Source organism: Ambystoma mexicanum, chromosome 9 (assembly GCF_040938575.1).
Source record: "Ambystoma mexicanum isolate Mex_15411 chromosome 9, UKY_AmexF1_1, whole genome shotgun sequence".
NCBI lineage: Eukaryota > Metazoa > Chordata > Amphibia > Caudata > Ambystomatidae > Ambystoma > Ambystoma mexicanum.
Genome location: NC_090931.1, coordinates 587,442,205 through 587,455,068, shown reverse-complemented (window position 1 = coordinate 587,455,068; position 12,864 = coordinate 587,442,205). Strand labels below are relative to the sequence as shown.

The 12,864-nt window shown below is 50.0% G+C and overlaps 1 protein-coding gene across 2 annotated transcripts in view; it reads left to right on the top strand.

The window, feature by feature from the left end:
- Positions 1 to 12,864, top strand: part of P2RX5 (purinergic receptor P2X 5) — a 354,731-nt gene that overhangs the window by 280,875 nt on the left and 60,992 nt on the right. For both annotated transcript variants that reach the window (XM_069615208.1, XM_069615207.1), the window contains exon 6: positions 8,809 to 8,889. In XM_069615208.1, coding sequence (XP_069471309.1) covers positions 8,809 to 8,889 — 81 coding nt within the window. The remainder of the gene's footprint in view (positions 1 to 8,808; positions 8,890 to 12,864) is intronic.

Genomic DNA, 12,864 nt, shown 5'->3' with positions numbered 1-12,864 from the left:
TTGTTTGGACCTCTTAGGTTCTACTGCTGATATGAGATGTACACAGTGTACTCTCTTGCTGGGCTTCTTTCGCCTTTCTTTGTCTCGTCTGTCAGGAGAGGTACTGTCTTCGCTCTCTTCACTTTCACTCATGTCAGGTGACCTTTGCGTGTGGTCTACAGCTCTCGCTCTTCCCCTCCTGCTTGGTTGACGGGTGGTTTCTCGTGAGGCGAACTTCTTTCGATGTTCTTGTGGTCATCGCAGCAGTTGTTCACGGTCTCCTCCGCTTGGCGGATGCAGGCAGACTGCTAAGTAGTGGTTGCACTTTCGGCAGGTCGACCCCCACGCAGGGCCTGTTTCTCCTCGGTGCAATTGGCCACCACACCATTTGCAAGAGTTCTCTCCTCCTTGAGGCATGTGGAATTTGGATGGGTTCAGACCTCTGCCTCCTAGACCTCGGGTGTTTTGGCGTCTCGAGATGGCTGCAACTTCCTCGGTTTTCCTCGGGTTGTCTCGTGGTAGACGTTGGATTGCGGCCTCGATCACTGCCACCTAGTCGTCCGTGCATTCCCTGAAGACGACCCATCTCGAGTATGTGAGTTAGCGCTATTTTCTTTTCTGACAGGATGGCTCTCCTCAGCTTTTCCAACAAATTTCCGTTGATTATTTGGAGACGGATGGCGAATTCCTCGTTGGGGAATTCACAACCAACTGCCATCTCCAATAGGTGGGCATGGAAGTTGTCCACTGTTTCGTTCTCCCGTTGCCCGGCCATACAAAAGTGGAATAGTTCATGGTCGGGATTAAGGTCAGGTTTGAACTTGTTTGTGAGTGCTTTCTTAGTGGTGTCGTAGTCATTTGCATCACCGTTGTCAGGGATGGCGTTGAAGAGGCCCCTGCCGCCACTCCGATGTTGAGCAGGAGGAATGTGCGTTTCTTTCTGTCCACGGTGATCTCTCTGGCATCAAGAGGCATCTCGAATTGTTGTAGCCAGATTCCCCAGCGAATAGCCGCCCCTGTGGTGAATGGGTCAAAAGGCGCCATGAGGGTGGTGAGTGCTGGATCTGGGTGGTCTGGGTTGGTGCCCCTTGTAGCTGATGGACTTCCACTTGACCTTGAGGGGCTCACCTTTGTGCTGGACATGGTCAAGTCTGGGTGCTATGAGGTGGCCCACGGGTTATGCGCAGGAAAATAAAGTTTATTTCCGGTGCAGGTGCGAGCACGTGCTTCTAGTGGTGTCACGGCACGTGTGGCTGCGAGAAGCGGGCTCCTCTCACCTGGTGTTTCTGTCACTTGGCGCTCATTGCACTCCTTATAGTTCACTGCCACATCCTGCTCGTTTGGAGCTGGTGCAAACCTGTGTTTTGAAATGCTGGAGTGCTTAATTTGCTGTTTGCAGGGTGAGCGCGATGATGGAAGACCTCCTGCCACTGGAGAGTTGTGGGGAATGGAAGGAGTCACTCACCAGTGTTTTCGAGATGAAATGTAGCATGCCTCCAGAGTGTTGTATGCGCTGTGCGCGATGAAACCGGGTTGCTGGAATCCCCATGGAACATTGGGGGTGTGAAAACGAGGCTCGCGCTCTGCGCAAGGTATTCATTCATATGCGTGCACTGGAGATCTCGCGATGGATCAGATTTCGGACTCCCCATGGAATGTTGGGGGTCTGAGAGCGAGGCTTGCTTTCCGTGTGAGGTGTTCATACGCGTGCACTGGAAATCTGCGTATTAACCATTCTGTGAAACGTTGGGGGCTTGGGAGTGAGGCTTGTGTACTCCCGCGGATCGTTCACCAGAGCGGGATGATGAAAAAGGTAAGTCTCATTGATGTATAAAGTTCGAAACAGCAGCCGCTTGTTTTTACTGGCTGCTCTTACTGGAATGCTGTTACAATGCTCCGGTCTATGGTGTAGCAGAGTTGGAGATCCATATTTTAAAGGGTGATGATGAAAATTTAGAAATGGGCGCATTGGGAAAGGGCCGTCCTCGTCGCCAGTGTGATGAAGGGGACTACGTTGTTGTGGAGCTTCTACAAGGTGCATGGGCCTCCTTAGGCCTAAGGTTGCAGCGCTGAGCCAAAGAAACACACGACCACTTGGTTTGCTGCATAAACCCGTACTGGCGCCAAACTGCCAGTTCCGGTGATTCCTTTATTTCCGGCTCCTGCCCCCTGACACGTGACCTGGTCTCCCCTGACACGTGACATCACACCGGGTGCCACAGTAGTTAAAGTTAATCGTCCAGACATGTCAAAATAAAAGAGATGAAAACAGAGAAACATTCTGCAGAATATTTGCAAAGGAGCTAGGACATTATTTCCAATAAAAAAAAACATGAAAACTTTATCTCTGCATCAAAATCAAAGCAGAGCATTTTGCAAAATGAAAAGTGCAAACAACATGGCGTTCCCATCCGTGTTTTAGGGAGGAGCCATGGAGCTGAGAGCTGGAGCTGCATCAGCAAGACGCTGGGTAGGAGTCTACTTTGATCGGTGCACTTAGCAGGAGGATCGGGGAGAATTCCAAAATGAAGTCAGAGCCAGAGTTGCAGACCAGAGGCTGGAATAAGGGCTCCTGTCCCAAAGTGATGAGCAGACCATTGTGGGCAGGCCCTGGCTTCACCTGTTACCTTCCAAACGGCAGGCCTTTGTTTTTCACATTCGCAGTTCATCTGCGTGGGGCCTTCATGCCCTCGGCTGACATGGCTTCGCCATGTTCCATTGCAGGCTTGGCACCGTTTGCACCCTCTGGGGTGCCATGCTCCTCCATTGCCAATCCAGACGTCGCCGTGATCCAAAGAGGATCAACTTCTGCCAAGCCCTTGAGCACTGCCCAAGAGTAGTCTTTGGCAGTACAACATAGAGCCGATAGGTGCTTACCTGTGAGAGGTATCCTGCTCAGTTAATTAGAGTACAATGCCCACCTCGTCAAATTCAATCCCTCTAGGGCACTGTGTGCATCCATTGATGGTGCCAGTTGTGAAAGCACAACTAGAAAATAAGACTATATTAGGAATATTCCCAATGCTGCAGGTAAAAAGTCTGGCCATGTGTCAATAATAAAAAAAAATGTATGAAGGAGCATTGCCACAAAAGGAAAAATAGAGGCTCAGTGGAGCAGGCGGGTGGACAGCATGTCAAAATATTCTTTTCTCTCTCTCTTTGCTCCCATATATATCCCCAAAACCCCAGTTCTTTGACTAAAATGTGAACAGCCCACTGATGAGGAGAAACAGGTATTTGCATATGCAAATGCTTCGATTAATGGACCGGTAAAGTACTGCCAGATTACTCCCCGATCAACATTTGTTTAATCCACTACCAATCAGTACACATGCACCCCTACTAGAACAAGCAAACACCTCCCCTGCATCTCCCTTGTGCCATTCCATGTTTCTATCTTGTGCCCCCCCTGTTCCTGCTTCTCTTATCCCCCACCCTTTTTCCCCATTTCCTTTCCACCGCCAACCATGGTCTGGTTCACCCAGAGCAGGGGCATAACATGCTACCATCCGGACAAGCCTTGGCACCGTAAGACTGGTAGGGTGGTGATGGGTGCAGTATTAAACCTTTTAACGTAACATAAGATGTGGAAATACCTCTGTAAGCATTAGGCCTTTGGCCCCCATATTGGTGGGCTGCGTGTGAGTGTCAGTCCTCTACACATAGGGGGTCTGTGAGTGCAATTGCTGTAATGGGGCGTAAAGGGACTGTCACTGAAATTGAGGTTTTTACATGTACTGTCTCTTTTTGGGGTGGAAATGTGAAAGAACGATGGCAAGGCTGATAGTATGCATGAGCAGCTCTTGGTCCTTTCAATTCTGTGAGGGGCTCTATAAAGACCCCTGGTAGCATTGTGCATTCCCCTGAGCCCGTCTGTTAGCATTGTGCATGCCCTTGACCCTGTCTGTAAAGAGCCTTGCTAGCATTGTGCATTCCCCTGACCCTGTCTGTAAAGATGCCTGGTAGCATTGTGCATTCCAATGACCCTGTCAGTAAAGACCCCTGGTCGCATTGTGCATTCCCTGATCCTGTCTCTAAAGACCCCTGGCAGCATTGTGCACTCCCCCGATCCTGTCTGTAAAGACCCACGGTAGCATTGTGCACTCCCTGACCCTGTCTGTAAAGACCCCATGTAGCATTGTGCATTCCCCCGACCCTGTCTCTAAAGAACCCTGGCAGCATTGTGCACTCCCCCGATCCTGTCTGTAAAGTCCCCTGGTAGCATTGTGAATTCCCTGACCCTGTTTGTAAAGACCCTTGGTAGCATGTACATTCCAATGACCCTGTCAGTAAAGACCCCTGGCCGCATTGTGCATTCCCCTGACCCGGTCTGTAAAGACTCCTGGTAGCATTGTGCATTCCCCTAACCCCGTCTGTAAAGATCCCTGGTAGCATTGTGTATTCCCCAGACCCTGTCTGTAAAGACACCTGGTAGCATTGTGCATTCATGTGGCCCTGTCTGTAAAGACCCCTGGTAGAATTGTGCACTTCCCTGACCCTGTCTGTACAGACCCCTGGTAGCATTGTGCATTCCCCTGACCCTGTCTATAAAGATCCCTGGTAGCATTGTGTATTCCCCTGACCCTGTCTGTAAATACCCTTACTAGCATTGTGCATTCCCCTGGGCCTCTCTGTAAATACTCCTGGTCGCATTGTGCACTCCCCTGACCCGGTCTGTAAAGACACCTGGTAGCTGTGTGCATTCCGCTGACCCTGTCTGTAAAGACCCCTGGTAGCATTGTGCATTCCCCTGACCCTGTCTGTAAAGACCCCTGGTAGCATCGTACACTCCCCTGACCCTCTCTGTAAAGACCCCTGGTAGCATTGTGCATTCCCCTGACCCCTGGTAGCATTGTGCATTCCCCTGACCCTTTCTGTAAAGACCCCTGGTAGCATTGTGCATTCCCCTGACCCTGTCTGTAAAGACCCCTGGTAGCATTGTGCACTCCCCTGACCGTGTCTGTAAAGACCCCTGGTAGCATCGTAAACTCCCCTGACCCTGTCTGTAAAAACCCCTGGTAGCATTGTGCACACCCCTGACCCTGTCTGTAAAGACTCCCGGCAGCATTGCACATTCCCCTGACCACGTCTGTAAAGACCCCTGGTAGCATTGTGCACTCCCCTGACCCTGTCCGTAAAAACCCCTGGTAGCATTGTGCATTCCTCTGACCCTGTCTGTAAAGACCCCTGGCAGCATTATTTATTCCCCTGACCCTGTCCGTAAAGACCCCTGGTAGCATTGTGCATTCCCCTGACCCTGTCTGTAAAGACCCCTGGGAGCATTGTGTATTCCCCTGACCCTGTCCGTAAAGACCCCTGGTAGCATTGTGCATTCCCCTGACCCTCTCTATAAAGACCCCTGGTAGCATTGTGCACTCCCCTGACCCTGTCCGTAAAAACCCCTGGTAGTATTGTGCATTCCTCTGACCCTGTCTGTAAAGACCCCTGGCAGCATTATTTATTCCCCTGACCCTGTCCGTAAAGACCCCTGGTAGCATTGTGCATTCCCCTGACCCTGTCTGTAAAGACCCCTGGCAGCATTGTGTATTCCCCTGACCCTGTCCGTAAAGACCCCTGGTAGCATTGTGCATTCCCCTGACCGTGTCTATAAAGACCCCTGGTAGCATTGTGCATTCCCCTGACCCTGTCTGTAAAGACTCCTGGCAGCATTGTGTATTCCCTGACCCAGTTTGTAAAGACCCCTGGTAGCACTGTGCATTCCCCTGACCCTGTCTGTAAGGACCCCTGTTAGCATTGTGCATTCCCCTGACCCTGTCTGTAAGGACCCCTGTTAGCATTGTGCATTCCCCTGACCCTGTCTGCAAAGACCCCAGGTAGCATTGTGTATTCCCCTGACCCTGTCTGTAAAGACCCCTGGTAGCATTGTACACTCCCCTGACCCTGTCTGTAAAGACCCCTGGTAGCATTGTGCATTCCCATGACCCCTGGTAGCATTGTGCATTCCCCTGACCCTGTCTGTAAAGACCCCTGGTAGCATCGTGCATTCCCCTGACCCGGTTTGTAAAGACCCCTGGTAGCATTGTGCATTCCCCTGACCCTGTCTGTAAGGACCCCTGTTAGCATTGTGCATTCCCCTGACCCTGTCTGTAAAGACCCCTTGTAGCATCGTACACTCCCCTGACCCTGTCTGTAAAGACCCCTGGTAGCATTGTGCATTCCCCTGACCCCTGCTAGCATAGTACACTCCCCTGACCCTGTCTGGAAAGACCCCTGGTAGCATTGTGCATTCCCCTGACCCTGTCTGTAAAGACCCGTGGTAGCATTGTACACTCCCCTGACACTGTCTGTAAAGGCCCCTGGTAGCATTGTGCATTCCCCTGACCCCTGGTAGCATTGTGCATTCCCCTGACCCGTGGTAGCATTGTGCATTCCCCTGACCCTGTCTGTAAAGATCCCTGGTAGCATTGTACACTCCCCTGACCCTGTCTGTAAAGACCCGTGGTAGCATTGCACACTCCCCTGACACTCTGTAAAGGCCCCTGGTAGCATTGTGCATTCCCCTGACCCCTGGTAGCATTGTGCATTCCCCTGACCCCTGGTAGCATTGTGCATTCCCCTGATCCTGTCTGTAAAGACCCCTGGTAGCATTGTGCATTCCCCTGACCCCTGGTAGCATTGTGCATTCCCCTGACCCTGTCTGTAAAGACCCCTGGTAGCATCGTACACTCCCATGACCCTGTCTGTAAAGACCCGTGATAGCATTGTACACTCCCCTGACACTGTCTGTAAAGGCCCCTGGTAGCATTGTGCATTCCCCTGACCCCTGGTAGCATTGTGCATTCCCCTGACCCTGTCTGTAAAGACCCTGGTAGCATTGTGCACTCCCCCGATCCTGTCTGTAAAGACCCCTCGTAGCATTGTGAATTCCCTGACCCTGTTTGTAAAGACCCTTGGTAGCATGTACATTCCAATGACCCTTTCAGTAAAGACCCCTGGCCGCATTGTGCATTCCCCTGACCCAGTCTGTAAAGACTCCTGGTAGCATTGTGCATTCCCCTAACCCCGTCTGTAAAGATCCCTGGTAGCATTGTGTATTCCCCAGACCCTGTCTGTAAAGACACCTGGTAGCATTGTGCATTCCTGTGGCCCTGTTTGTAAAGACCCGTGGTAGAATTGTGCACTCCCCTGACCCTGTCTGTACAGACCCCTGGTAGCAATGTGCATTCCCCTGACCCTGTCTATAAAGATCCCTGGTAGCATTGTGTATTCCCCTGACCCTGTCTGTAAATACCCTTACTAGCATTGTGCATTCCCCTGGGCCTCTCTGTAAATACTCCTGGTCGCATTGTGCACTCCCCTGCCCCGGTCTGTAAAGACACCTGGTAGCAGTGTGCATTCCGCTGACCCTGTCTGTAAAGACCCCTGGTAGCATTGTGCATTCCCCTGACCCTGTCTGTAAAGACCCCTGGTAGCATCGTACACTCCCCTGACCCTGTCTGTAAAGACCCCTGGTAGCATCGTACAGTCCCCTGACCCTGTCTGTAAAGACCCCTGGTAGCATTGTGCATTCCCCTGACCCCTGGTAGCATTGTGCATTCCCCTGACCCTGTCTGTAAAGACCCCTGGTAGCATCGTACACTCCCCTGACCCTGTCTGTAAAGACCCGTGGTAGCATTGTACACTCCCCTGACACTGTCTGTAAAGGCCCCTGGTAGCATTGTGCATTCCCCTGACCCCTGGTAGCATTGTGCATTCCCCTGACCCCTGGTAGCATTGTGCATTCCCCTGACCCTGTCTGTAAAGACCCGTGGTAGCATCGTACACTCCCCTGACCCTGTCTGTAAAGACCCCTGGTAGCATTGTGCATTCCCCTGACCCTGTCTGTAAAGACCCCTGGTAGCATTGTGCATTCCCCTGACCCCCTGGTAGCATTGTGCATTCCCCTGACCCTGTCTGTAAAGACCCCTGGTGGCATTGCGCATTCCCCTGACCCCTGGTAGCATTGTGCATTCCCCTGACCCCTGGTAGCATTGTGCATTCCCCTGACCCTGTCTGTAAAGACCCGTGGTAGGATCGTACACTCCCCTGACCCTGTCTGTAAAGACCCCTGGTAGCATTGTGCATTCCCCTGACCCCTGGTGGCATTGTGCATTCCCCTGACCCCTGGTAGCATTGTGCATTCCCCTGACCCTGTCTGTAAAGACCCGTGGTAGCATTGTACACTCCCCTGACACTGTCTGTAAAGGCCCCTGGTAGCATTGTGCATTCCCCTGACCCCTGGTAGCATTGTGCATTCCCCTGACCCCTGGTAGCATTGTGCATTCCCCTGACCCTGTCTGTAAAGACCCGTGGTAGCATCGTACACTCCCCTGACCCTGTCTGTAAAGACCCGTGGTAGCATCGTACACTCCCCTGACCCTGTCTGTAAAGACCCCTGGTGGTATTGTGCATTCCCCTGACCCCTGGTAGCATTGTGCATTCCCCTGACCCCTGGTAGCATTGTGCATTCCCCACAGTGCATCTTCTTGTGACTCGGGATGCAGGTTGATCTGTGTCAGCCATTCCGATCTGCTGCGGGTGGGATCAGATGATTCACAAAGTGGATCTGGCCACGCAAAGCATTGTGTATGCAGAATCACTTTAGTGGCAAATGGACAAAACATGTTAGTAAAATGGACCTTAAATGTCATTGCACAGGGAAAATACAATTGAACGTCACAATCAGGTATAACAAAATAACAGCTCACGGGAGGGCGCATGCGCTGCTCAGCAATGACACCTATGCGATGAGCTTAATGCCACAAGGCGTGTTGCTTCTTATAATTCTTAACCACAATGTCTGCTTTTTTTTCTTTTTTTTTTTTGCAGGAAGCCCCTTTTAGGGAAGGCAGAAAACTTCACGGTTTATATCAAGAACTCCATCCGCTTCCCAAAATTCAACTTCTCCAAGTAAGTGCCCCCTTTGTGCCCTTTCATAAATGGACGAAATAATGTGGACCGCAGGGCCAGGGCTTGCGGGAAACATGGGCCGCCTGTGTGGTCACCCCCGACCCTCAACCTTCAAGGGGCCTCGCGACCCCCACTCCCCTCTAGAACCCTGATTAGGAGGATGCTCTGGCCCTAACGCCATTCCCTCAAACCTGGCACTTGGGCCTCTGCGCATGTGCCTTTTGCCTCTGCCTCTGCCTCTGAAAGCCCCACGCTGCTTCACCAGATGACTACTCACATCTTCACCGTCTCTCAACACACTCGAGTCCCAAAATAACCACTTGCGCGTTTTGAAACTGTCTAATGTATTTGCAGGAAGTCTGCCTGACAAGTGTAGTAACGTAGTGGTGCCTATATCGTGATTCCTATCTCGTGGGAGTGCACGCGCGTTCTTGAACTGAGAGAATGCTGGTGTGGGTGACGCGTACAATAAAGACACTTAATGAACTTACCTGTGATGACCACACATCTTTATTACAACATGCACACAAGGGGTTCTCTTTTTCATGGGAACTTGGCATTTTCTTTACACTGTGCACAGTAGGAAGCTGCAGGCTGAGTGTCTTGAAAGCTTCAGAAGTAAGTTAGAGAGCCAAGAGGTGGACCGTTAGGCCCACCTTACTTTGCATTGCGAACGTGTGCACTTTCATTCAAAAAGGGCAAAATAAAGCGACAGCCATGCTCTTGTGGCGTAACGTATTTCTAAAAATATGTGTATATTTGTCAGGTTGATTTCTTATATAAGAAACAGTAATTGTTTCACCAAGTAAATGAGCTGCTAGCACCATAAGAGTTCAAAGCCTTCAATAATAAGGTTCAATATTGCCAATGAAGCAAGTCCTCAAAGATGCTACTCATGGAAATCTCGAAATTGTATTTCAATATTTAATAGCGTCCATATTCAGGAGTCAGAGTTGTGTGCCAACATGTGTTTCGACCTCCACAGGTCTTTTTCAAGGCAACGCTCAAATTTCAGTTCTTGTCAAATATTGCTCGTTTCTAAATGTGTTCATACGTGACCGCACTCGTAGGGCTGACGTCCTTGAAAAATGACTTCACTATTGTAGAAATGAATATACGTCATGAAGTAACTCGTATGTGGATACCCGATTAATCCCAACGTTTCAAGCCTCAAATTGGCATGACCAAAATAAATTGCCGTCTGGGTCTGACAAGTCCGTGCCGCATAGTCAGTCGTGACGCTAATTGTTTCACCAAGTAAATGTGTGTCTTGGTGAAACAATTACTGTTTCTTTTCTACGTGAAGTAGGTTTTGAGGTGCCTACTTGTTTCATCAGAGTGCAGCAGCTAGTTTTGGTACATTATCAAGTAGCATGTGATTTATTTGCTCAAGCGCTTCCGCTCCCTGACACACCTCAGCTATACTGTTTTTGATTTATTATATATTTTGCTAACAAGCCCTCAAAATATATGTTGTCTGTCAAGTCCCTAAATTACAAACTCGGTTCAATCCCAGCTTCTCCGCTTAGGTAAAGTGAGTGCCCTTGGGCAAATCATTTTGTCTCACAGTACTTAATCTGCCAACATTATCAGTCCAAAGAAGTGATTCAGTTCATAGGACACACTTAAGCAATAGGCCCTGAGCACGGGGCGGGAGCGGGGTGGGGTGGGATGTGGTGGGGAGGGGGCAATTCCCACTTCAGGTAATGCCCCAGGGCCCATAGTTACAAGCCTCAATCCGGGTTTAACAGACTACAAGTGTAGCTCCATTCATGATATTAGTCAGCCCTCATACGCTCATAACAAAGTAAGGTGTCTTTTAATATTACACCTGTGTAATGTAACACCCCATGAAGCACTGCAGTTTGAAAGAGTGATGTCAGTCTTTATGATGTCAATGTCTGCATTGTCTTTTCCGGTGATGTCAGTACATATGTAAATTAGAGGGCCTCACCCATCTTTTGCCACGCAGGGCCTTGCAAATCTAAGAACCGGCCCTGCGGCAGCAATGCCTCCCAGGTGCTTCCCCTATGCAGCAAAGCCCCTGCATAATGGTCACAGGGAAACTGCTTGGAATCCAGCTTTGATTGGCTATCCAGCACACCCTCTAACAGGATTGCTCCTGCTCTGCTGGGTCTTGTCTGGTTTTCAAGATCCCGAGGAGATCTAGATCTGAATATTTGCAATCCTGAGTTAGGAGTTCTTTTGGGCTGCATCCAGACATGGATTGGTCAATTGGAAAATCCCAGAGACACTGTTGGCCCCGAAAGACTGACAGGGCTGTGGTAATGTCCCGTGTTGCCTGACATGTCACTGACAACATCTCAGACCTATCGACATTCCACAGGCACGGGCCGATTAGGGGATCTCCCAATTGCCCAGCAGACCAATTGGTATCTAGCTGCACTTATGACCTACTAGGTCAATTACTCAATAGGCAACGCATTATTAGACTCATGAATTAATTGTTTGGCTTACCGGGTGATAATGAACCACCCTGCGGCAGGCAGTGATAGGCCCTGAACTGCCCAATCAGCCAGGGATTCACGGCAGTGCATTCTGGGAAGCCTGAAGCTGGTAGTTAGTTTTGCTATCACCTCAGGAATAGAGTTACTAAATGTGGGTAGAGATCCATCTGAATGCCTGGGTCCAGGCGCATCTGTACTCTAGCTTGGTGAATGCAACTATGGGCTATGCTTGTGTGTTAGACAGAAAACACATCTATATGCGGTTAACTCAATTCTACATCACTGCACTACAATTTCAATGCCACCCGTGAAGTCTCTGCTGGCGGCATTCCGTTTCCTTTCTTTTGCAGGAGGTATCCCTCTCTAGCCTTCTTAAAACCACACTAGCCCCTTCCGTAGGTAAAAGTAAATTCCTCAGGTGGCGCTTTTACCGGTGGAATTCGGAATGCAGCAGTGTCAACTAAAATGGCTAACTTGGTCTTCAGTACATTGGTTTGGTCCACCGGGTATACTATGGCAAGGGAGCAGGGTATCTTCGACAGAAATGTGATCGATATGCCCCTGTCCGTACACTACGGTCGTCCCAGCTGAGCTTCGTTGTTGTTCCTCGGGCTTGGTATTTTCGGATTGGCGGCTGGGCTTTCTCTGTCGCGACCACCAGACTGTGGAATTACCATCCTCCTTGTCTTCGAGTTATTGAGAACCATCTTCTTTTTAGAAGAGCTCTTAAAACACATTTGTTCTGATGTCCGGTTCCTGCTGTCTCCCACTTTTGTTCTTCATCGCCAAGATGCCCTTGGGCACACGTTGCGCTCTACAAATTCCATATCAAATCAAGGCAAAGCAACTTGGCTACACTCTACTGGAGGTAGCGAAATAGGTAGTCTAGATGGCCATGTGTTTCCTTGTCTATTGTCAGTGTCCATATGTCGGCTGTCAAGTTTGATTCAATGTAAGGTTTGGTTTCTGGAGTGCACCGTTCAATGTGTGATGGCTGTGAAATGATTAACCTATGGGTGATACATTGGCCACTGAGCAGAGGCGTTGCTGAGGGGGGCTATAGCCCAGGGTCTTTTGGTTGAAGTCCCGGGTAGAAGCTCAGGGACTACAACCAAAAGGCTATAGCTATTCCCAAATCCCACCAGTCCCGACATTAGCTTAGCCCCTGATCTTTTCCAGACCTAGCAACACCCCTGCCACTGAGTCTTTGATTTCACAAACCCGTCAGAATGTTTGCATCCTGCCAGTTTGTTTATTCATGAAAAACACGCCACACAATGACAGGGTGACGCAGCAATAGGTACCTGAAAACCCTGAGGTGGGCTCAGACGCAAACCGCTCGAGTTGGGTAGCTTTACAGTCTCATCCTACAAGCCTGCATGGCACCTTGTACATAAGACTGTTTTCGCCCTTGTAGATGCGGGGCTGTGGTCTATGTCGACTGCCACCTGTGAACTGACCCGCATGGAGAATGCGCTGGTTTTTATTGATTGTTATTTTTTCTTCT